General features: G+C 45.9%; 1 protein-coding gene across 1 annotated transcript; it reads right to left on the bottom strand.

Annotated features, from left to right (window-relative positions):
• Positions 1-114: 114 nt before the first annotated feature.
• Positions 115-11280, bottom strand: LOC119702297 (organic solute transporter subunit alpha-like). The gene is made up of 8 exons (XM_038140100.1): positions 11093-11280; positions 9424-9575; positions 9232-9305; positions 7748-7906; positions 4615-4726; positions 3562-3708; positions 2114-2219; positions 115-1622 (listed from the first exon to the last, which is right to left on the bottom strand). Exons 1-8 carry the CDS (start codon positions 11169-11171, stop codon positions 1435-1437), a joined length of 1017 nt encoding a protein of 338 aa, XP_037996028.1. The 5' UTR covers positions 11172-11280; the 3' UTR covers positions 115-1434.
• Positions 11281-25081: the final 13801 nt, after the last annotated feature.

Here is a 25081-nt window from a genome sequence, read left to right as displayed (position 1 = left end):
AGGCATAAAAGGAGCAGGAGGCTGATGTGACAGCGTCAGGAACAAAAAAGGTTTAATAAAGGCAAAATAACAAACTCAAAGCGATCCAGGTGCCCCAGGCTTGTGCTCCTGGTAAAGACACCTCACAACAGCCATTTGGTTTCTTTGTTCTGTGCTTTTCTACTCAATGGCCCAGGCGGGACCTTTTGGCTCATGGCCAATTAGCTGTCCCCAAACTTGAGGTGAAGCCCCAAGGTCCTGTCAGTGATTTTCCTACCTGATCACTGGGAGAAAGTTCTGGGCTCTTTCCTTTTTGGGGGACAGAGGAAGGGTCTGTCACTCTGTCCATAGGGGGCACATTCCTACAGTCCTTTAAAGGTCTCTTCCAACCCAAAGTGTCCTGTGCCTCCGTCTGCCTGCCTCTGCTCTCTTGCCCTGCTCTGGACACACTCCAACCCCTCAATGTCCTTTTTGTCATGAGGGGCCCGAACCTGAACAGAAGATTTGAGGTGTGGGCTCACCAGTGGGACCATCCCTGCCCTGGGCCCGCTGGCCACACTGTTGCTGATACAGGCCAGGTGCCACTGGCCTTCTTGGCTACCTGGGACACGCTGGCTCGTGTTCAGCTGTCTGAACCAGCGCCCCAACAGTCCTTTCAATCACTCCCATCCACTGTCAGTGCAAGGATCCTGAGTGTCATCATCCCCATTTACCCAGCAGAGAACCAAAGCACCATGTAACATCACAGACCAGAAGATATCCCAGACTCCAACTCCTGCTTTCCTTTTCCAGGCCAGTGACAGAGAAGCTGCTGTCCACAGGAAGAACACCTGACATAGCTACAAACAGTAACTGTGTATTTACCAATTTAGGAGGTGAATTGCCAAGGAATGTAAAAAATCTTGCCCTGGAGAGACCATTGTTTCTGTAGGTGGAAAGCCCACATTTGGGGATTTCAGAACAAACATGAGACTGTATTTACTGACCAGAATTAGCTATGGTGAGCTCATGGTGTAGAGTGAGAGATGATCTATTGTAATGGAGGGACTATGGAAAAATGCTATGTTGGACATATGACAGCAATCCAGGGTGAAATAAGACTTTTAAAAGTCAAAAAAGATGAAAAATAATTACTCTGAATTAACTCTAAATCACAGCCATTCTAATAGCTAAAAATAAAAATAAAATAAAATCATATCGTAAGACAGTTTGGCACCATCAAGTGCTCAGTAACAGCATAAAATGGCATCAAATCTTAGTAAATTACATGGTGTGAAAACCCTCACAGCAAGCACACATGGCTGGAGAATCAAAAGGATTATCTTTACGGGTCTTCCAGTGCTGCAGCTCACAGGCATTCATGCCATGTTCTGACATGGACACGGGCTATTTTTGGTGCAAGAATATACAAGTTCCTGAAGCTGATCTTACAACTCCTGCATAACAGGAGCACTTCTAAACCTTTGGCAGTGCGTCTTCAACAGCTGCACCATTCAGGATAATCTTAGGAGCCTGCTTCTTGTCCCCAGGTTCTTCAGCCACGCACTCCGGAGGCTCCAGGTCGTGGTATTTCCTCCGATAGACCACCCTGGAGATTACAGTTATCAGAAACATTTCCATGATGAGCAGCTGCTGAGCAATATCTGCCAAAAAAAAATAAAAAAAATAAAAAGGGAGACAAAGAAAAGCCCCCCAAAAGGGGAAATTACTATCAGACAAAAAAAAGAAGAATTGGCTTATTAATTTTCACCTGTGCAAAAGGAACAAACTCTATCATCCTGTCCCTGTGTTTCTCACACTCAGCAGTGACATCAGTTACAGAATTCCAGTTTTGCCCATCAATAAGGATGCAATAAATGATGCATCCAAAATACAAGAGATTTAACAGCAATTATGCATGTTCATTTCTTTTCCTCTCACTTCTGATTGCAGCTCTTCTCATTATCAAGTTGTTCTTTACAATCACGACAGCTATGAAACTTTTGTTACTGTTTTTAAACTAAAAAATTAGATTCTGCAAAAGCTAGATACCATGAAATTTGTATCTTGGGAAAACACCAGAGATTGCCATCAGCAACGATGGGCTGGTGCTTTTATAAGTCAATGAAGAACTTTCTTCCCCCAGAAAACTTACACGATCCTCTTGCTGTAGAGGAGAGTGGCGGAGCACAGGGAATGATTTTTTGTGTAGCAAATATGTTGATAATAGTGGTCTGCAGGTGGTTCAGAATGACAATAAACTGCACCAGAAACAGAAAACAAATGCCTTAGCTACCAGAAAGGGGTTTATAGCTCACACAACAATTTTGCTTTGCTAACAGAACCTCTTTTGCCTCATTCCTCCTTGCTTGCCCTCCCTTTCCCCCCACCTGCCAGCAGGGTGCCTGCCATTCTGCAGAATTCATCTTAAGGTCAGGATGATATTGCTCTGAATAGGAGTACTAAATTAATCCTGGACTTGAAAAACATTTCTTCTCAGGCCTGCATTTGGGAGGTACATTACACACAGACCTCCCAGTGGGGATTTCAAATAATACTGAGTTCTGAATAATAGATAACAATGTTTAAAAAATGCCAGTTAATTTGACCCGTGAGCTTATGTTCTTCCTTAATGGAAGAAAGACTCAAAGAACCTTTTTTCCTGTTGTCTCCTCTCTTTGCCAAGGGAGATATTATGGTCCCCAAATTATATGAGACTGGTTTCTTTGCCAGAAGATACGAGGGACTCTTCACAGCTTGAGTTCAGCAGCTACCCCTTGCTCATCACATTACATTGAGCCAGACCTTGGCTGCCATGGAGTTGTCCAAGAGCCTCTGTAGCTGTTGGTGAAACTGCCTCACATCAACAGAGTTTACCATCCCAAGCCTGAATTCCCTCTAACACAGCTTTGCAGGTGTGACCATCTTGTTTGCTGCCTTTATTAGTGCTCAATAATTTACCTAACTTCAGTGCACCAGCCTGGATGCTTGTCCTGTTCAAGGAGACATATCCAAGGATTCTGCTGGACTCTGCTCAGAGTGATGTGGAAGAGGGTGGCCTTGTCCCTGTGCTTTTTCAATCTAACCTGTGTGGTTTTGTTCCTCACTGTTTAATGTTTACAGCCAGTGTTTTCACTATTATCTAACTCTCAAGTTCAGAGTGGCCAAGAAAAATAGTGTTAAAACAGTGGAAGGCTGGAACAGCTCAAACAACAGCTGCCTGCACAATGCATCACCTCCACTCTGAGGTACACACCAGCATTTCAATATTGCATTTCAGGATGCCACAGCTGCAAAGCTTCCCTCAAGCCCCACAGAAAGTGATTTCAGTGGTCTAAAGACAGACAGATTTTACACGGCTTTCACCTCTCCAGCACTCCTGAGACTAGAGGTAAATTGGCTCAAAGTGAAAATGAGCAGCAGCCAAGGAGAATGCTTCAAAGGGATGCAGCTTTAATCTGCAAATAGGTAAAAATGTGGCTTTGCACAGTGTATTTAATGGAAAAAAATACCATAAATGTTCAGCAAAGGAACAAGAACAACAGAGGCAGAGTAGTATCAGCAGTTAAGAGAAATTCTTACCAGAAATATTAAAGTTCTCACCTGATACAGAGCAAACTTTGGGATAATGTTCTTACACTTCAGGAGAATCCTAACTTTTCGAAACATGATTCCTACTGCCCACAGAGCAAAAAGGGTGAGGGCACCAATGAAGCAGCTGATCCACAGCGCAGGTCCTTTGGGAGACAACTGAGAAGCAAATCACACAACCTTATACAACCTCACTTTAGTGTTTCCAGGAAGAAGTTGTGAACTGGATGACGTTAAAATGCTTTTTTCTATCTCCATGAAAGCTGGTGGCAGCAGCAGTTGCTGGGTTTTGCACGGGGAAACTGCCCAGTACCAAGTGGAGTGCTGGCACAGGCTCTCTCCTGCAGGCACCAACACGGAGACGTGCTCAGCCTGGGGTGGTGCCAAGTGACACAACCCCCCAGTGTTGCAAGAGCCAGCCATGGAGTGTGTGCCTTTCCAGACACCCCAGCAGCACCTGGCAATGCTCAACAGCTCATGAGAGCACGTTCAGCCTGACATCTCAGGTGGGCCATTCATTTCATACCATGAAACAGCAACAAAAAAAGCCCTTTTAGTCTGAGTTATCCAAGAGGTGCCAAATTATTACCAGATACAGATTTCTCCATCATCTTGCAGGTTACATGGTACAAAGCAGAAGTACAGTACTGTCTTTTTATTTTGCACAGATATGAAAATCAACAGGTCTTGCTGAAAAACATGGAATCAGGCTTCCTGTTAACATGCCAGCACACACGCTTATTTCTTAAGGCTGTGCCTTACAAAACACAGGGCAGATACATCCCACAGGGCAACTTGCAGCCCTGCTATTCTAACCATACCAGCTGGGAAATGTATAATCTGATGCCCAACCCCCCCTGATGCCAAATTTCTTTCCAAGAGAGTCGAGGAAGGCAGAAATCGAGGATGTCAGGAAATTATATGCTTCAGGTCTCAAAAGAATACAGTAAGGACTCACTTGGAAATGGCCCCAGATTTCACAGTTTAGTTGTAGCCTAAGATAGTCACATCAGCCCTGAAACCAATGGATTTTGAGGACCTTCTCTGGTTAAAATAGTTACTTACATTGTAAAGAACATAATTGCCATTAGTCCAAAGCACTATTGATAAAAATATGAGCACAGGCCGAAAGACAGCAAACTGAAAGGTACCCAGCTTCAGCCAAAAGAGGGTTTGCCTGGATAAAAAATTAAAAAGCAACAGAAAAATTAGGTAGGCCATGATCATATTAGCAACCTCAATAACATTTTCTGGATGCTGTCAACTGCAAAACTTTTCCACTCCTGTAGCATGTGTCTAAAATCTGGGGAGGAACAGTTCAAGATTAGAAAATATCTCCAAGAATTTCCCCATAAAGTCTCTACAAAAGTAGTACTTTTCCTGCTCTGCAGCAAGTACATACTAACCAAGGCTGGGCAAAACACGATGTCTTTCTCTGCCCTGAGTCCAGCCAGGGAGACAGTAGCTGCATAACCGGTTTCTGAACAATGATGCCGTTTGCTCTTGCCTTGTTGCCTTATTATTTCAGTCCTCCCTCCCATGAAATCGGACAAATCAGCCTGTTCAGCCACTTCCCAGTCCTGTGGTAGATCAAGGAAGGGGATCACACAGACCTAGGCGAAAGGACTGGAGGTTTTTCAGTGCATCTTGAAGAGTACCATGCGAGATGTGGGCTTGCCCCTCTGTCGTCTAACAGAAGAAGGGAACAGTCTCTCACTCAGCCAATTGCATGAGGCCGGCAGGAGAGCTCAGGATTGCTTCACTTCTGTCACCCTAAAGCAGGTCCAGAGCACACCTGTGACCTGGCCAGCCAGCACTGCAGCCCGCCAGCAAAGGGGCAGGTGAGCTTTCTAACAGAGGCCATGGAAGCTGACTGACCCAAGCTCTCCTTCAGCTTTCACAGGGCAAGCTGCAGCTGCTACCTGCCTCATGTTTCAGTCTGTTACTGTGCATTATTTCCCATATTTTCAGAGTTGTTTTCACTGGAGTTCCTTGGGCCCTGCTATCAGAGATGTCTCACAGACAACAGGCTGCCATTTAGTGTGCCAAAGGACAGAGCTATGAACCAGGAATTACAGGAATTGCTCAATGAATACAGCTAGTAACCACAGGATTATCCTACAAACCCATGTGGAAAGACCTGCAATGTGCCAGTGTGTACCCTTCCAAAGATTTATTATTCCCAGAGAGCTTTAAATAACACATATGACAAAGAGAGCAGCCACTGCAATGCCGTGAGTTGTTTCCCTTGTTAACACGGGCCCACCTTTACTGATCCCCAGATCTCTCCTGCCACATCTCTCCCTGTTGCATGGATTGTTACACTGCCTCATCTGTTCCTTGTTGTTTTCCCCAGGACTGCAGATATATATTGTTTTTTTAAAGAATGAATCCCTCCCTTGGGGTAGCTCCCTGTTTCCCCTTAAGACACCTATGGAAGGAATGTGAGACTGACTTTTCTCTCATATAGCTTGCCAATATATTTTTTTTTTAAGAAGGTACCCTGCAATGGGAAAAGGCTGGAGGTTAAAAGCAGAGAGCAGATGGGTTTCCCAGTGGTACAGACACTGGAGAAGGAGGCCTAAGCCCTCTGCAGAGCAAAAAGCCTTATAACGTTTTTGCCCGGGGGTTTTGAGCTGATCTGATGAGCTCTCAACACCCCAACGTTACACCCCAGAATAGCTCAGCATTCCTTGGGAGGCATAAAAGGAGCAGGAGGCTGATGTGACAGCGTCAGGAACAAAAAAGGTTTAATAAAGGCAAAATAACAAACTCAAACCGATCCAGGTGCCACAGACTTGTGCTCCTGGTAAAGTCACCTCACAACAGCGATTTGGTTTCTTTGTTCTGTCCTTTTCTACTCAATGGCCCAGGCGGGACCTTTTGGCTCATGGCCAATTAGCTGTCCCCAAACTTGAGGTGAAGCCCCAAGGTCCTATCAGTGACTTTTCTACCTGATCACTGGGAGAAAGTTCTGGGCTCTTTCCTTTTTGGGGGACAGAGGAAGGTTCTGTCACTCTGTCCATAGGGGGCACATTCCTACAAAGCCTTTCTTTTCCCAACAGACAGCTGTCCTTCCTGCCAGCAGTAGTAGGCACTGTGTAGCTCCTGAAATGAGTCCAGATTAGCTGACATCATCCTGCATAAACTGCTACTGGGCTGAACAACAGCGAGGCAGAGTAGGGGATCCTCTCCCAAGCTCCCAGCTGCTACAGCCTATACTCTATTAAAATAAAATTACGGAAACTAAAGTTTAAATTGTAATACCAAATGAGGCAGTTTAAGAAAAATTATTGTAATAAAAAATTAGAATTTTTGAAAATGCATCAGAAACCACAATATTGTGTTCTGTTGGCTGGTTTTCTTTAAACAGATTGTACAGTCCCCTAGGACCCTCTGACACTAAAGTCCACACTCTCATAGAAAAATCTCTTTTCAGTCCCTCAGGCTTTGCTCATAATGAGAGAAACAGTCTCATGCTCTATGCCAGTGGGAAGCTCAGGGAAATACACGAGGCTTCCAGGCTGTGCAGTGGTGTGTGAGTGAGGGGGTGACACTAACCAGAGGAGGAGTGCTCAGAGGACAGGTTTATGTTACAGTATAGTGGCTCCTGTAGCTCTCCATCCTCACCCCCCTGCTCAAAGATGCTTTAACAGTAAGTTTAGAAGAAGAAAACCTCTGCTTTTGCCTCACCAGGCAATGCCATGTCATTGAGAACAAAGCTTTACAAGAATTACGTCTACTTTTCTGTTCTAAAAATTGTTTTGATCTCAAGTAGTTTTAAAGTCAAAATCAGAATGAAACACTTCCATTTTATCAAAGTGAGAGAAATTTTCTATCAAGAGAGCCTCCATTTGACAATGCTGCTTGTGAAAATACCCAACCTCAAGACATTTGTTCTCTTCTGGAATGAAAAGAAACTGAAATGTCAATTATTAGGTCTTCTAGAGTAGAAATTTCTCCCCCCACACACCTCTGCATTATAGAAACTAAATAAATTAGTGTACATTAGTGAAACTAAATAAATTAGTGGTGGTGTACAGCCCCAGAGTGATGATGCTGTTTAAAAGAAACAGTTTGAGACGTCTTGAGACTGACTTTTGGGAAGCTTTGCTGTGAGCCTGGCCCTGCCAAGCTGGCTGAGTTCCAGCAGCCGTTTCCAAACTCCTTAAAGGGAAATCCTAAGGGGGTGACTCACCTGGTGATGGGCACACGAGGGAGGCAGAGGCAACAGCAGCAGCAGGGGCCGGTGGAGATGGTGAAGTGGCCATTTTCAAACCGTCTGAGGAGCATCTTCTGCCCTCCACACTCTTTAATCATCATCATCAGGAACTTGTGGATAACTATGGCAAAAAATCTAGGAGAGGGAGAGAATTCCAGCTTAAACTTGCCCGTGTGTCTCGTATGCCTGTGCAGGCCAGTGCCACCTCCTGTACGGGGTTTTTACAGCTTGTGCTTTGCAATCAACAAAAGTTCTGGCTCTGTCTGTGAGACATCTTCTGCTTTCCATCACCTTGGAGGAGCAGAACTGCCCCACCCTCAGTGGAAGAGGAATAAACTGAGGCACAGAGCAGGTGTGGAATTTCCAAAGCCACTCTGGTGGCTGGTGGCAGAGTTGCTGTTCAAGCACGGGCTTTCCTGGCCCCTTCACTCTGGCTGTGTTTTTCCATAAGTTATCTAGTTGTCACCGGTCTGAACATTTTAGAACAAGTCCTTTTGCTCCTCAAACATGGCTTTCAACCAACAAACATGGCTAGTTCACATAAATAGCTATCATTGAATGTGCTGGCCCAGGCAGGGTGTGGTTCCTCTGCAGACAAAGCTCGGACTGCTGCAACCCCACCTCTCCCTCCTCCCCCAGCTGCACATTCCCAACCCTACCCAGGAACTACAGATTATGCCACCAAACATGGCACTCCAATCAATAAAAGAGGTCCTCTGCTGCACTGCCTGCAGCTTGGGTGAGGGAGAAGAGGGAATTTAAACATGCTTGAAGTGCCACGGGACTGGACTGTTGGAAGTTTCTGGCAATCTGCACTACCAGCACACACACACATGCCAACAGTATTCCCTACTACTGTGCTGTCCCTCCTCTTTCACTTATCTCCAGATGTGGAGCGCTCAGGGCCGTGGCATACCCCTACTTGGTCCTGCCCACCTGTGCCATCGCCTCCAGAAAGCAGGGACCACGTTTGTCCCTGCTTCTCTGTGCAGGCCAGAGCTGTCACGCTCGCACATGAAGAGCTTTTATCAGGACAACCGTGGAGCATCTTTGCACTGACGTGCTCACTGGGGGCTCACTGGCACCATTAATAATAGACCTGCACGGATCATCGTTAGTGCAGGGAAGAAGTCACAGGCCAGACCTCATTCCACACGACATGCAGAGAGAGGAAAGACAGACAGACTACTGCTCCAAAGAGACTGTCACTCCAAGGAGTCAGTTACATGGGAGTCACAGATCCTTCACACTGACATTCCCACACTAGGGGACTGTAGCACTGGGAGCTGTTTCAGCCTTTTCCACCTCCCAGGAAAGAGCCTCCAAGAGATTTCAACTCAAACAAAGAAATTATTGAATTGGTAATTTTACAGAACGACTGTGTTACCAAGGGCAGCAGATGTTTAAAGGGAAGAAATTCGGGGTTTGGAGCAACACCTAGGAACAAGCAGAATACTCACATTCCTGCTGTGAAATCTGTGAACATTGTTGAGCGAGGAACCCACATGCCAATGCATGAAGTAGTAGAGATCACCTACAAAGAAAAGGGAGGAAGGTTGTGTGAAGGGCAGAGAGCTCATGTGGCTCTTGTGGATTTTCAGGGAAGCCTTATTTTCAACATTGAATTTCATCTCATTTCCATGTTAACTTACTGGAGCTGCAGCATTTATCCAAATTATGATTGATCTTTTGGAGGAGGGGATTTTCCTGTAGATGTAGACTGCTTCCTCTATAAACACCAGAATGGCAATGAGCGTCATCAGAGTCAGGGTTGCAAAGAGAAATCTCCCTGGTAGGTCAAGGCCTGCAGAGAGAGAAAAGAAAACAGACAGTTCTGATTTATTTCATAAGCTTTTCAAATATTAATGTAACAACACCATCTCTGAGGGTCTTCTTTGCCTTATTCCTGCAAATACTTGCACTCATCCCTAGTTACACAGGCAGGCACTGACTCCACAGAACCATTCAAACACTGAAGTTCATGACTAAATCTTTCCAGGATCCACAGACAGCAGGCAGGAAGAATACGCCTTCAACCTTCTGAAAGCATTATGCAATAGTCCCTTTCAGAAAAGGGGAGTTCCAGGACCAATATCCTTAGATGAATGTAAATATGTAGCAGAAATAAATACATATTCTGGGAACTTTTCCAGGCAGGCTACAAGCAAACATGTATTCACTCAGAATTAGTTCTCTGCTTCCATCATATGCTCATAGCCATGTTACAAGCAACTTCCTTAGGCAGGCAAACTTACTAGAAGCTCGGTGGAATTTTGTAGGGCACGCAAACAGTGTAAGGAAAAGTCCCTGATATCCCAAGCCTGAGATAAAACTTGGCGTCTTCACCAAAATATTTTTTGTTTCTCCCTTAAACATTTCAACACGTACCCATAGATGATAGGTTTTACGTCTCCATTGGCAGTGGGTATGGGTACCAACTTTGACCCACAACTGATGGCTGAAGTGCATTTTCTCCCAAGGGCTGTGTTTCCAGAGACAGAAAAAGGCACTACAGTGGAGTCGTGCTTCATTCAGAAGTTCATGCTCATTACCAGCATTAACTCCTGCCGGACCCGCAGCCTATCGGGAGGCAAAGCAGAGCCTCTGCCCAGCCTCTTTAATCTAACCTGCTTCAAAAAACCTCGGCACTTCCAGGCTTGGCTCAGGCGGGGCAGTGCACGTCTCAGTGGACATCTCCACTCCTTGAATCTCACCGGACGGAGCCTGAACCCCGGCGCAGCTCCAGCGCTCGGCCCCGCAGGTGCCGCCACACCGCCCCGTTCCGTGCCAGCCCAGCCCGGGGCCGGGGCCGTGCTGCGCTCTCGCCCTGCCCCGAAGCCAGCTCGGCCCCCAGGCAGGCGGAGGATCGGCCGGGACGGGCGGGTGCCGGCCTCCGCTCGGGGATTTCCTCGCCGGGGAAGAACGGCGAAGGGGCACGCAGGGACAGGGACAGAGGGATGGGCAGGGACAGGGGATGGGCAGGGACAGGGGCAGAGGGACGGACAGGGACACGGGGACGGGCAGGGGCAGGGGTAGGGGCAGAGGCAGCAGCAGGGACAGGGGCAGAGGCAGCAGCAGGGACAGGGGCAGGGGCAGCAGCAGGGGCAGGGGCAGGGGATGGGCAGGGACAGGGACAGAGAGACGGACAGGGACAGGGGCAGGGGCACCGGCAGAGGCAGCAGCAGGGACAGGGGCAGGGGCAGCAGCAGGGGCAGGGCCAGCCCCCGCCGTCCCGCCGCGGGTGGGCGCCGAGGGCGCTGCCGGGCAGGGGCCGCCCGGGTGTCCGGCGGGCAGCCCCCTCTCCCCCCGCCCCGCACTTACTCCGGAGAAGCTCCTCCGAGTAGGGCGGCTGGCTGGAGCCGCAGGAGGGGTGCAGGGTCCCGTTCGCCTCGCCCTCCATGGCCGCGGTGCCGGGGCCGGGGCGGGCGGCGGGGTCGCTGCGTGCCCGGCCGCGCTCCCTGCCGAGTGCGGGCGGCGATGCGCGGCGCGGCGCCGGCCGCCGGGCCCGGTTAATGATTACCCGGAGCCGGGGCGGGCAGGGAGCGACCCCGCGCTGCCTCCTGGCGCCCGGCACGGCGGCACGGGCAGCGCCGAGCCCGGGGCAGCGCGGCCACCCCGCGGCCACCCCTCCTGCCACGGGCCGCGGCTGGTCCCGGCTGGTCCCCTGTCTCTGCCCGGCCTCGGAGGAGCTGCTTGCGGCACCCAGCCGCCCTTCCCCCGGCCCGCGTTCACAGCCCCAGCGTGTCGGGGCGCCTGGAGTCGGGTCTCGCAGCCGAGGGGCGCTGGAGCCGGCCGGGGACGGGGGGGATCCCCAGGGCCGGGTCCGCCTTCGCTCCAGCCCGGGGCACGGGCAGAAGCTGCTCTGGCGGTGGGGCAGGTGTCTGAGGGACTTCCATGGAGCCCTTCACCAAAGGATCCACTCGGCTGCAACCAGGTGAGAGGCTGAAGGGGAGCGCGGTGAGGGCAGGACTGCACCGAGAGATTCTCCACTTTCCCACACGCTTCCTCTGCTGGAAGGATCCTTTCTGCAGCCTGAGCGCTTTCAGGCTGTTTCCAGGAAAAGGGAATGAGTGCTGAAATGATGGAATTTGGTGACCCACCAGGCTGGTCAGGATACTCGGGCTGAAAGCTGGCCAACCCTAATGGTTACTGGGCTGAGTGACAGAACGACAGGGACACGCTGTGACAGTGAGCACAGAGGGTGTCCGAGGGGAAGGAGGACAATCCTAATTACCAATGCAGTGATAAGCGATTGCCACTCATGAAAAAGATCCTGGGGGCACAGTGGACAGTCTTCAAAAATGACAGCAAGAATCAGCATGGGACAAAATGCAAAGGACTGCGAGAAATTTGTGGATAAAAACAAGGAAGACATAAAACAGCTAAAATACATATGGAGGCCTCCCTTCGCCATGGTGGTGTTCTAGAAAGTTGAACAAATTGAAGTGGGGAGATGAGGAATTTAGGGACGTTTTTAAGCACCAAGGGCCTTTGTGGTACGGGCTGTAATTTTGCAGTTTTTGCAGGATTTCCAAAGGTTTTCCAGGAAGGACAGGCCGGACACTGAAACACTGCCAGCAGGGACTCAAGGATGCAAGGGAGAACGGGACTGCTTACTGTCAGCAGGTACCCAACTGAGAGAAGGCAGGCTCCTTCCAGAGCAGCAGGATTTGGGAGCAAGACAGACGAGACTACTAACCTGTTCTGTTACTGTCAGGAGAGCTTGGTTACGGATCAAAGTAATTTATTCTGAGTCCTCCTTGGCATTGCTGACGTTGTTTTCACTGCGTTGAGAGGTGAGGATGAAAGCCTTCCAGTTTCAGCAGCAGGGATGCGACAGTGAGTGGCTGTTGGAATGTGGTATCTGCCCAATTCTCAGTCTGCCCAGAGCATTCTCTACCCAGCACATCTGCTGCTGCCCCGCTAATCCAGGCAAATCCAGGCAAAATCCAGGAAACACTGTTCCAGCTTGTTTTCTATTTGAAAGACTGTTTTCTCATCCTGAAGAAACAGTTGCTGGTAGAAAGGGAAATGACCTCAAAAGACCATTCATTTTCTACACAGTTTGCTTGATTTTTTTTAACCAACTATTTTCAGGTGGTCGCATATTCCAAAATGTGACCAAAAACTCACGGGATTGCTGAGATTTAAAGATGGCCCAAGGCCTTTGAATGTTCTTCCTGAGCAGACACAACAGGATTCCCATCTGTTGCTCTTTTGGTTGCCAGCTCCTTATATGCCCTAAAAGCTAAAAATAGAACCCCCTTACCTGTGAATTCCTTTTCCTGAATGAGGCAGGTTTGGCAATGCATGTGTTAGAGACATTCCTACACTCAGTGTAAGATCCTCAAGAATTCCTTGAACTCGATAGCAGTTTTGCATTTGACAGTCATATTTAAGCCATTCAGAAATACCAGGAACAAATACTGCAGCAGACACTGAACATGGTATTAGAGAGTTTCCTGTCCCAAACCTATAGAAAATTAACAGGTTGAAGTTTAGATGCTAAGGATTAATTCCCACTTGGTGCTGCAGGGGTGCAACTCTCCAGTTCTCTTCTTCTACTGGAGCATCTCATGAAAAATAGAGTCTAAAAAGAGAACCACAGACCTACTGTGATTCGTTCTTGTTAGAAACACCCTTTGCCATTTTTGGGTCAAACATTGGACCCCCTTCTTTAAAAGCTGCCATGTGTCCTGGAGGGAGCGTGCATCACCTCTTCCTCACATTCTGGACTGTGTCTTGGCAACAATATTTGCCTGACAGTGTTTAAATGTAATAAAGGAAACTGAAGAATGTGCCACGATCCCTCAGTTACCACAACTGGAGGTCTGCTGCTGTGTGCTCACTTTCTTAGACCAGACTCTTCAGCAGTGCCCTCTCTGGTCTGCCCTCTAAGCCAAATGCTGTGTCTCTACATCAACAATGAATCCTTTAAATTCCCATAAGCCTGAGTATGTTTTCCTCCCAGCTTCACTATTCCAATTTTTGGTTTAACCTTGTAGTTCAATATATTGTATTGTCCATGAAAAACCAACCAACCAACCAAACCCCAAAGCCACCTTCTGCACTGGATGTGTATTTATAAATGGATCACCTATCCATTTAGATGCATCAAGAGATTGTCACAGGTCCTCAGACTAAAAACCACCTCTGAACACAGTTCCCTTGCTCTGCTGACCAGGGGCTTTCAGGTTCTTTGTGGTTCAGTCCCCTTCCAGACACTGCACAGCTCAGACTTGTTCTTCTAAAGAAACCTTTGCTTCTACTTTGCCCCTCTGCTTCTACTTGTGTTCATCTTTCAAAGAGCATTGCAGGTGCTTGTATTTGTTCCATTTTTGTGACGACTTTCATTTTCACCCGCCTCACTGCAGGGATTTCTGGCTCCTCTCAGCTCTGTGGAACAGGATGCCTGTTGTGGTCATTGCCCTACAGCAGGTGGTCCAGAGGAGCTGATGCCATCGGTGGCATCTCCCTGAAGGAGCAATACTGGCCTTCAGAAGGTGACACAGCCCCTCTGCCCCATGTTGGTGGGCCAAGCCTACTGACAAAAAACCTGATGTCAGCCCTCAGCCAGAAGCTGAACAGCAGGACATCCTGCAGGTGGTCTCACAGGACAAGCTCAAAGCTCCCTTGCACAGGATACATAGGATAGGCTATTGTGTTTTGGTTGTAGGAAGGGCAGCAGACATCAGCATCATCAGTGCAGGTGGGAAAGATGGGAAATGCAGCCCCTTTCACAGAATCATTTGTTTTGGAAAGACCTTTAAGATGATTGAGTCCAACCACAAACCTAACACTGCAGTTCTGAGGCAAGGTTAACTCAGCTCCTGGAGAGGTACTCAGACTTCAAAACCCTTACATTCCTTGAGTCAGTGAAAATGTACATCACCTGGAGGAGGTTCCAGCTGATTCTGAAAGGGCCTCACCAACTGTGAACTCCAGGGACAGGTACCAATATGTGCAGCAGCTGCCTTTGCTAAGTAAGATTAAAAAACAAGGCAGACATTTCAGGTTCAGTTGCACAAAGTAAAGGATTTGAGTTGTAGATGAACAAACTCCAGAGGTGCCAGAAGGAAAGGTTACTATGCCTGCCTGATTCTCCTCTGCTGACAGTTCTGGCCATGGACCTCCAATCACAGAGATAAATCAGTCAGTTTGACAGAGACAAGTTATTTGAGCTGTTTAACCTCCTCCCACTGCATTTGCTTAAGACAATTTGGAGGCTAACTGATGCAGGGTGGTAAACTGAATCCAGAAAGATCTCCAGAAAGACTAGACTGACTCCAGGAAGAGCCAAGCACTTACATGGGAGTAATTATCAATTATACCTAACAGGATAATTATGTCAATGGGAGACATAATTATCCTGTTAGGTGCTGTTGCTGGATTTGAAATGCTGCATTTGTACAGTAATTTCATGGAAAAGGAGGTAGACCTTCAACAGTACCTCTGCTGGAGTGTGGACACAGGGAGCACACAGAAGTACTTGCAGCTATGCTTATATGAAAGGATGTGATCTGTACTGATGCAAGAAACTCGTAATGTCAGTAAAAACTTGTGTGAAGGAGTCTTTAAACTTGGGTTAATATTTCAATACAATGAAAGCAACTGGTTCTTCATTCTTTTTTTTTCCCTGGGATGGGCAGAAAGCAAAAAGAAATAAATATAAAGAAAAGGAAACATTGACAGAAAGGAAAGAAAAAATGAAATATGAGAGGAAAAATAATACTAACAGATGATTTAAAATAATGCCAACACCTAGACTTAATTAATTCACTCTCAGGAAGAGAGGTATCTCCAGTCCCCTGTAGAAGAAATTTAGATTTCCTCTGTGTGCTCTGCCAAAACAGAGCCATGCTTTAGTCAAACATGAAGCACTAGATGAAAATGCAGAGGAACTGATGAAATTACAGGGAAGGAAAACCAACTTTTTGAGTTTTTGAACTGTTCAGCGGAGTTCAAGCTAACAGGACGAATTTGTGTTAGAAAAATAAGTCATCAATTTTCAGTGCTCTAGGGAACTGTACATCACGTTTCTCACAAGTTTGGATACCCAGATAAGAACCAGCAGAGTCAGCTGAAATTGTTCAGATTTCAAAGGAATGTGCATGTTTAATAATTGAATTTAATCAGCTATAGCATAATATACAGTTGGACATACATGCAAGTCAGCCTTTTCCACTATAAATCGGTGGATTTTTCACCAACCACCAGTAATAAACCACCCATTTCAGGAAAGGTGGGTCATTAATGTAAGAAAAGGAACATCTATATCACTTCAAAAGAAATTAATAAGGGGATTTTCTTGTTATCTGGATTATGAAAGCAACTATAAAAAGAAATAAATACAGTTATGACAATGAAATAAAGATAACAAAACTGAATTGTAATTTTAGTGCTTATTCAGGTGGACAAATTTCTACATTAAAAAGAATATCAGGTGTGCCAGAAGCTTTCATGCTCTTAAGAGGGAAGCTTAGACAAAGACTCTTATCAGTACAGAAGCAATAAAAGAGAAAAAGAGAGGCTTTCATTAAATCTGAAGCTAACAAGTGTGATTTTATCTTACTTCTGAAGCAGCAGATCAGTTTCTGGCAGTCAATAAAGGGGAGAAATTCAGAGACAGAATCAAACTATTAATTTTTTTAATGTATTGTTACACTTTCCTCCAGTTACAAGTAATTATTTGCCCTGTCTTACCCTTTGAAAGTAACTTAGGAGCAATTGCCTGTGTCAGTAGAATAACAGAAAGGAAATTCTCAGTACTTCATGGCAGAACAAAGAGCTGAAAGAACCTTATAAAATTAGGATCCCAAACTGGTGGTAAGGGGGGTAGCCAACAATCAGCATCCTGAGGGAGAGTAGAGGCAGGGAGTGCATTTTCCCTGCCATTGCTCTGATAAAGGACACATATTTGATTGCAGAGCTTTTCAGCAATGGAAGGAGTTTTTCCCCAAAGGAGTGTTGATGAGCAGTGAGACAAATATGCCTTAAGGACCAGGTAAACGCCACTCTGAGAGCATCTCCTATGTATCCAAGGGCACTGATGGGCAAAAGACCAACCTCACAGATCCTGAGCATCAAAAGGAACAGATAAGGATTAAGAAGTTCTGTCTCTAGGGTGAATTGTCTGTGGATTTTTCCTTTCCAGTCCCGATTTATAACCCCCAACTTCCAGAGCAGGGCTGTCAAGAATTTTGACATTTTGTGTCAAAAATGCCAGTTCATCTGAAGGGAGGCTTCGGATAAGAGGGGTGATTTTTCAAAGATTTATTGTCAGGAGGCTATTTTGTAACTTTGGTTTATGTAAAAACATTTCAGCTTGACATTTCCTACAGGAATTGTTTTGCCTCTGCTGTTCAAAACAAATTTTGAAATATGAAACATTTTGAAAATCATTAAAATAAAAAAGTAATGTAAATAAATACATAATGCTTCAAAGTGAGGAAATTACACAAAAATTCATTGTTGTTTTTTGTTTGTTTGTTTGTTTTTAATGGAAGTTTCTGCTTTTCAGCTTGATTCAGGACACCAGGCCTTAGGAAAAGCTGAGAACCTCCTTATGGAACAGGGTTTCCAGAGCCAAAACCCTGCTGGAGATTATGGTTTACAGCAGTTTCCTGCAGGGGAGAGCAGGGGTCTCTGCAGAAGTTGCTGCTGTTAATCTGACTGGGGCATCTCAGGCACTCTGCCCTCAATGACTCAGACTGCTCTTTCCACAGCAGGCAGGTGCTGGGCAGGACACATCCTGCATTTCTTCCAACAGGTCACAACATGACAGAAATGTTTTCTGCTCTCTCTGTACTGCTGGGAAGAAAAAAAAAAACCAAAACCAACAAACCCAAACCAGAACATGCACACACAACTGCAAAACAGTAATATAATATTGTAATTAAAATATTGTAATGTAATTTAAAACCCAAAACACAACATGCTCCAGAACTGGAGATACACTGTTTTGTGGAGCAAGCAGAGCACCCACCAGCAAGCAGGGAGAAAAGAGCACACGTGTATGAATGCAAAATATTGCCAGCATGGGCTTTAGTCACCGTGGCACTGAGACTGCCTGTGCCAGCAGCCTGGGCATGGTGAAATCCTGCCCTGCCTACCTACAAAATCAGTGCTACAGCCTGAAGCTTTTTACCTTTATATAAAGACAGCCTGTGAAAAAGCTGAAGCTCCTACTTGTTTTTTTTTCCCCTCTTAATAATTAATAAAAAATTTATCTTGAAAGTTACAGTCAGGAAAAAAGATGTTTTCAGTTTCTTGCTGTTTGCAAGCTACCTCAATGCTATAGCTCTTGCTACACGCCTGGGAAATTAGTGGTTTAGAAAACACTGAAAAGCCACAGGCACTGTCTGAGTTCGTAGTGAGCTGTGAAGGTGAAAGAAGAGCACAAACATCCACACTCAATTTGGAATTTTTGTCCTGTAGTCCATGCACAAATGGAGAGGTGAATAGGTTTGGTAAAGAAGCAAGAGCATCTGGAGCAGAGTTTGCTGGAAAGAAAACACAAAATTATCCTTCAAATAAACATCAGGCACACATTTGTAATCGCTCAAAGATGCACTGTCTGCAGATGAAAACTGGAACCTGGGCTTCAGCCAAAAACACCTGAAGTGTGCAGGGACAGCTGCATGGTCTGGGATGTTATGAAATAACACACAGGTCACAGTAAACCAGAAAATTCTGAACCTGTTAGCAAGAGAAAGGCTGCACAGCTGTCTCCAGTGCATCTCCCTGTCTTTGGGCAAATGGTGTCTGTGCCTCTGATCCGTGAGTTGAGGAACTGTGCCCCAGACACAAAACTGCAAATCCAGGGGCAGCTCTCGTCATGAGGCCAGGGCTGCCCCTCCTCAAGGACTTGCAAACCTTGCTAAGTCGTTTGTGGTTCTGCAGGAAAGGAAAAAAAACCACCCTGACACAGTAACTTGCAAAAGACCCTGCAGCCCTCTTCTGCACGCTCCTGGATGGTTTTGCAACCCCTGTGGCAACCTGCGAGGGGTTTTCCTTTCTGGGATTGGTGTGTCTGGTGTTCTTGCACTGTCCCCCCTGGGGGTTCCACTGACTCTCCCCTAGCTCACAGAGACAGGCAGGGGCAGCTGAGGCTGCCAGAGGCAAACAAGGCATTGAAGAAAACAACGGGGTCCTTGCAAAGGGAATGGCCATTTTTTGTGACTTCCAGTATAAAATAGCTAAATACTCACATTGTGTTGATATTGCCTTGATAATGGATAACCTGTACTGCTCCGAGGGTTTGTGATACTGTTCTCTTAAAACATTTTGTTTCCATTGCAACTTCATTTGGATAGAAACGGGGTTCTTGTGAATACAGTGAAGGAGATTCACAATAAATATCTGTTTAGTTCTGGCAAGATCTGTTTTGGAAGTCAAGCAGCCTGAGTCTGAGTTTTTTCATCTGTGCAATGGCAGAAGTGCACCTGTGTGGAGGAAAGAGTTCCTCCAGAGATGGATGCAGGAAGACAAGAAACATTAACATTTCTTGATCATCTAACAAATAAACAAGTGAATTCTTCTGATGCTTGTCCTGTTTGAAATTGTATCATTTCTCAATAATACTTTAAAAAGTGGCAACCAAATTCAAATGTTTGTTTTGCTGGGCAAAACTGTTATGATTTATTCCAAAATATAAGGTTAAAAGCCTCGTGTGCAGAGGGAGTCTGGATAGCTCTATTAACTGGCACTTGTATTAGCCAAAAGACTGGTTCAGATCAACTTATTCCTTGAGCACTATGAGCCATAAATTACTAAAAATAATCACATCCTATCAGCATCTGTCACATCATCTTAGCAGCTGTCAGGGAGTACAGCTAGAAATTTGTGACTGTCCAAAGAGCAAAATGGAGTCTGGACTAATACAAAAAGTCCCCACCAAATAATTGTAAGAATATGTACACATCAGCCTTAAAAAATAAACAAAGGTCATTATACAGTGAACATATATTTATACTTAGAAGTTTCATTTTCTCTGCACTTCTGCCCCCTCAAACCTTTGAATGGAATCTGATAGCCATTCTCCATTTCTTATGCTTCAAGAAAATATGCTGAGAAAATGCCACCTTCTCCTAATGCAGCTCTGCCCAAGCAGCTCTGACATGCTCCTGATAGCATTAATGCTCATGATCCATTGATATGGAAGATTACAAATTAAGCAAATTTGCAAAGACCTGCCAGAGATGAACAGCAATTTGAAGTGGAATAGGGTTCTAATGAGTATTGTCATCTACTGTGTACATATCTTGATTTTATCTGAGTGCAGTTTTCTTCTACTCCTGGCACACATTCATCCTGATCACTTCAAAGTGTTAATTTGTCATCCTCTTCCATCTGGAGCAAACAGATAGGCACACAGCACAGCCATGCTGGGGGGAGACACAGGCTCCTGGGTGACTGGATTTGGGTGTAGGAATGTGCCCCCTATGGACAGAGTGACAGAACTTTCCTCTGTCCCCCAAAAAGGAAAGAGCCCAGAACCTTCTCCCAGTGATCAGGTAGAAAAGTCACTGATAGGACCTTGGGGACTTCACCTCAAGTTTGGGGACAGCTCATTGGCCATGAGCCAAAAGGTCCCGCCTGGGCCATTGAGTAGAAAAGGACAGAACAAAGAAACCAAATCGCTTTTGTGAGGTGTCTTTACCAGGAGCACAAGTCTGTGGCACCTGGATCGCTTTGAGTTTGTTATTTTGCCTTTATTAAACCTTTTTTGTTCCTGACGCTGTCACATCAGCCTCCTGCTCCTTTTATGCCTCCCAGTGAATGCTGAGCTGTTCTGGGGTGTAACGTTGGGGTGTTGAGAGCTCATCAGATCAGCTCAAAACCCCCGGGCAAAACCGCTGCATTTGGGCTCCTGTTTGCAGAAGTCTGCAGAGCAGGACTTTCAGGACATCTCACCTGCCATAACTCAGGAGGGGTTTCTTTGGTAAAGGCTCAATGCCCATTTCATTGGGTGAAACTCAGAGCCTGCCTTCCTGCAAGGAAGCACAAGCAGTCTCTTTCAGCTGACAGCTTGGAAGATCCTAATTGTGTCTGTCGAGCTAAAGTAGAAATTCCAGCTCCATATGTCTGATTTTTGGTACTCCTGCATTTCCAGAAGGTCCACACTTGTGGGGTTTCACCCCTGGATTGGGGTGACCCCAAAAGTTGGAAAAGTCCCTCCTCCAACCCGTGCCTTCAAAGAAAGACTCAGCAGTCCTCTGTTGTCTGGTCTCAAGGTTGTTTATTGTTGGTTATCTAAAAGATTCTTCTCCTGAGCTGCTGTGGCCCGTTCAGCAGGTCAGACAAAGGCACACTGCCCTCCCAGGGGCTGCTGCCATCTTTTATATCACACATTACGTGTTCCATGTTTATACTTTTTCCCCAATGCCTACTATCTATATTGAATGGTGACTTTCTACTCTAAACCAATCTGTGAGTGCCAACGTCACCAAAGACACGGAGGCTGCGAAGGAGAAAGAAGGAGGACAGGGCACACCCAAATCCCTCCATCTTAGAACTCCTGACCCCCATGTACAAAACCTGGACCCCTGCGTACAAGGCTTAAACCCCCTTGTACAGCACTCAAAAACCCTTCCTTTCACTTCCTGACTACTTCTACTACAATACCTAAACTTGTGTGTGTGGCTTGTAATTCTTCATACAGAGTTGGTAATTTGCTCCACGGGCTAAGATCAAAACCCCACGTGTGTCTTTGGCTGCATGCCAGGGTCTCAGAGCCCCCTGCCAGCGGCTCTGGCCACCCAGGGCACCCAGAGGGATGTTCTGGATTCCGACACACACTGACCTGGCGGAAGACTGGGGCAACAAAGATACATTGAAGTGACTCCCTTGGCTTGGGTACACCTTGCACATCCCACTTCTGCTCCCTCTGGAAGGAAGGCTGGGGCTGAAGAAGAGATCTGTGGGATGTTTCCAGTGAGGACTGGGACATTGAGCATGCAGGACTTGCTTTGGGCTCTCACCCACAGCCAGCAGCTGACATTTAGTGGGAGACCAGCCCCATGTCTACGGGCTACTCTAAAGGCAGCAAGCCGATTTCTGTGGCATTTCTGCTGGAATGAGGACAGCTGCAGCAGCATATCACAGATTCCCCCCGTCTCTTTTCACCCCTGTCTCAGGACACTGCTTTCTCAGTGCAAATGCATGTACTGGATCAAGGTGAGTTCCACCAGCATCTGTTTCAGGAAGGAAGGAGATGATTTACAGCCACTAGGAGCTGCACTGCTGGGCACGTTGTCCTTATTTCTTGAACCATTTTCAAGACAGCTGTTACTTATTCCTCTTACATTTCAACATCTCAGGACATGGAATAGATATATTCCAGAGTTCCCGAGGGGACAAAAATCATTATGCAGAGATTGTTAAAAAACAAAAAGGAAAGAGAAAAAGAAACAGATGTTTTGCATGCTAGTGAGGCAAAGTTGTAGGAAGTGATAATTTTATTAGCCTGACTTGAGAAAACTGGGAAAAAACAGGAAAGCTTTCAGATGTAAGAGCCATCAGAGGCAGCAGTGCGTCAGTGACATGGCTCACACTGTAACCTTAGGCAGCAATTAAGCTCAAGAGGCAGAAACAATTTTAATATACTATGAGCTAGACTACAGAGAGACCTTTTCAACACATCTTTCTCTTGTCTTGACAAATTCATTGAATATTCCCAGATACTTCTTGCATTCCTGATAGCCTGCTTCTCTCCTGCCCTCATAATTTTTTTTATTTTCTTAGAATGTATTTTTGTTTCACAAGATACATTGTTCACGTTAATGTGCAAGTTGCAGGGTGTGTGTTCTAGCTGAGACCCAAGCCAGCTTTTCTGCTCTTGCTTGGCAGTTCCCATGGCAGCATCTGTTATCTCTCTCTTAGTCTAACATCTCTCTGATTTATCTCTACTTGCCTCTTCTATTATCTCCTCTTGCCTCTTCTATTATCTCCTCTTGCCACCAATTTCCTCTTTTCTAGCATCTGACAAGTTGACTAGCACCTTCATATAGGAACTATCACAGCTCCCCCAGCATCCTTCAGCCCAGGCTGACAGCTGAATAATGTGGTACCTGTCCTGGTTCAGAACTGTCATTCCTGCATAATAATTTTCAGAGAAAAAAATTTCTCTGATGCCCTTTGTTTCTTTTCCCTCTCTCTCTCTCAATTCTACCTGGCCAGTTTACAGTTTCTCTGATATTTACTCCCCACCAATTCATTCTGACTTTGTAAGTGGAAGCAAGAATTTGGATAAGTTCCACCCAAATGTTGAGCTGTGTATTTGGGGGTTGGGGGGGAGATGTTCAAGCCTCTTGACAGAAAATTATTACCTCGTCTGACTGACAGGTAATACTTAGGGGCCAATTTCCACAGGGCAAACATATGCGTGTCCAGAAAGTAATTTGTATAAACATTTGTCAACAATTGCTTGGAGTTTACTATGACTGGAAACATTCATGACAGTAAAGCTAATGCAGTGAAATGCTTGTAAAAAGCTACACCGTTATCTCTGTAGAAAAAACAGAAGCCTCAAAATACATGGTATTTAAGTATTAAATTTTTTTTATAATTCAAATCATTCTTCAAGTCTTATTTTCTGCAAAAATCTGAGATTTCGCTCAAAATAAAAGTCCAATTTTAAAAGATGTTTTTGTCCAAAAAAAATTGAAAATGTGATCTATATCCTAAAGAAAAAAACAAACACACACAACCAAAAAAATTAACATGATACTGTAAAAGGGGTATATATACATATACATGCATGTATATGTGCATGTATTTAAATCTCACACTTGTCTGAAGTAGGCTTTTATCAGCTTAGTCCAATAAATTACAATACTGGAGAAAATGCGTTCAAACCAAAAGCATATTTTTAATAATTCTTGGCTATTTTTGCAACACTTGACAAACCTGTTTCCTTTTAAAAAGTCAGGTATATTTAAAAAGTCAGGTATAGGTCTGTTTAAAAACAGACCCAGGGCACAGCATAGTTCCATACTCAGCATGGCTCCCAATGCACACATGAGCTCCTGGCCCCTGCAGCTCTGCAAGAAGGGGTCTCCCTTGCCTTCCCTCACTTTTGCCTGCAGTTCCCACTGTGGCCTTTGTGGAAGCTGTTTCTATCCCACTGGAAGTTTATTGCCTGTCGGAATCCAGAACATCCCTCTGGGTGCCCTGGGTGGCCAGAGCTGCTGGCAGGGGGCTCTGAGACCCTGGCATGCAGCCAAAGACACACGTGGGGTTTTGATCTTAGCCCGTGGAGCAAATTACCAACTGTGTATGAAGAATTACAAGCCACACACACAAGTTTAGGTATTATAGTACAAGTAGTCACAAAGTGTAAGGAAGGATTTCTGAGTGCTGTACAGGGGGTTTTAAGCCTTGTACGCAGGGGTCCAAGTTTTGTACATGGGGGTCAGGGGTTCTAAGATGGAGGGATTTGGGTGTGCCCTGTCCTCCTCCTTTCTCCTTCCTAGCCTCCATGTCTTTGGTGATGTTGGCACTCACAGATTGGTTTAGAGTAGAAAGTCACCATTCAATATAGATAGTAGGCACTGGGGAAAAAGTATAAACATGTAACACGTAATGTGTGATATAAAAGATGGCAGCAGCCCCTGGGAGGGCAGTGTGCCTTTGTCTGAGCTGCTGAACGGGCCACAGCAGCTCAGGAGAAGAATCTTTTAGATAAACAACAATAAACAACCTTGAGACCAAACAACAGAAGACTACTGAGTCTTTCTTTGAAGGCACAGGTTGGAGGAGGGACTTTTCCATCTTTTGGGGTCACCCCAATTCGGGGGTGAAACCCCACATCTGGCGTCCCTGGGTGGGCAGGAGACCCGACAATTGCCCTGTATAAAACTATGAGAAGCTGAGTGTTCCCTGAGAAAACAGAATCAGTCGCCACTTCAGGAGGTCAGGACCAAGCCTGTGCCCAGGACGCTCACTGCTCTCATGTGCTCGTGCCCCTTCTCTACCCAGCCCTGTCACCCTATCACACCTCCTTGTCATGCTGCATTTCACAGAATTTCAGCCTGGCTGAGGACTTTTAAGCTCAGGCAGCACCCTCAGAGACAATCTGTTCAGCTCCCCTGCTCAGGGCAGGGGCACTGAGAGCAGGCTGCTCCAGGCGTGTCCAGCAAGGTTAAAGACAGAAAAAGCAGAAGATAAATGTTAGAGAAAGGCAGAGTTCAGGCATTGCACAGAACATGAGCTCCCCTGAAACTGGAAGATGGGGTTGTTCTCGTGAAAAGTTTTCATTTAAACAAATACGTGGCATTTATGATGACAAAATTATTAAATAAAAAGTTC

This window comes from Motacilla alba, chromosome 1 (genome assembly GCF_015832195.1).
Source record: "Motacilla alba alba isolate MOTALB_02 chromosome 1, Motacilla_alba_V1.0_pri, whole genome shotgun sequence".
Lineage (NCBI taxonomy): Eukaryota > Metazoa > Chordata > Aves > Passeriformes > Motacillidae > Motacilla > Motacilla alba.
Note: the sequence above shows the minus strand (reverse complement) of the source record. Positions and strands in the feature narration are given on the sequence as shown.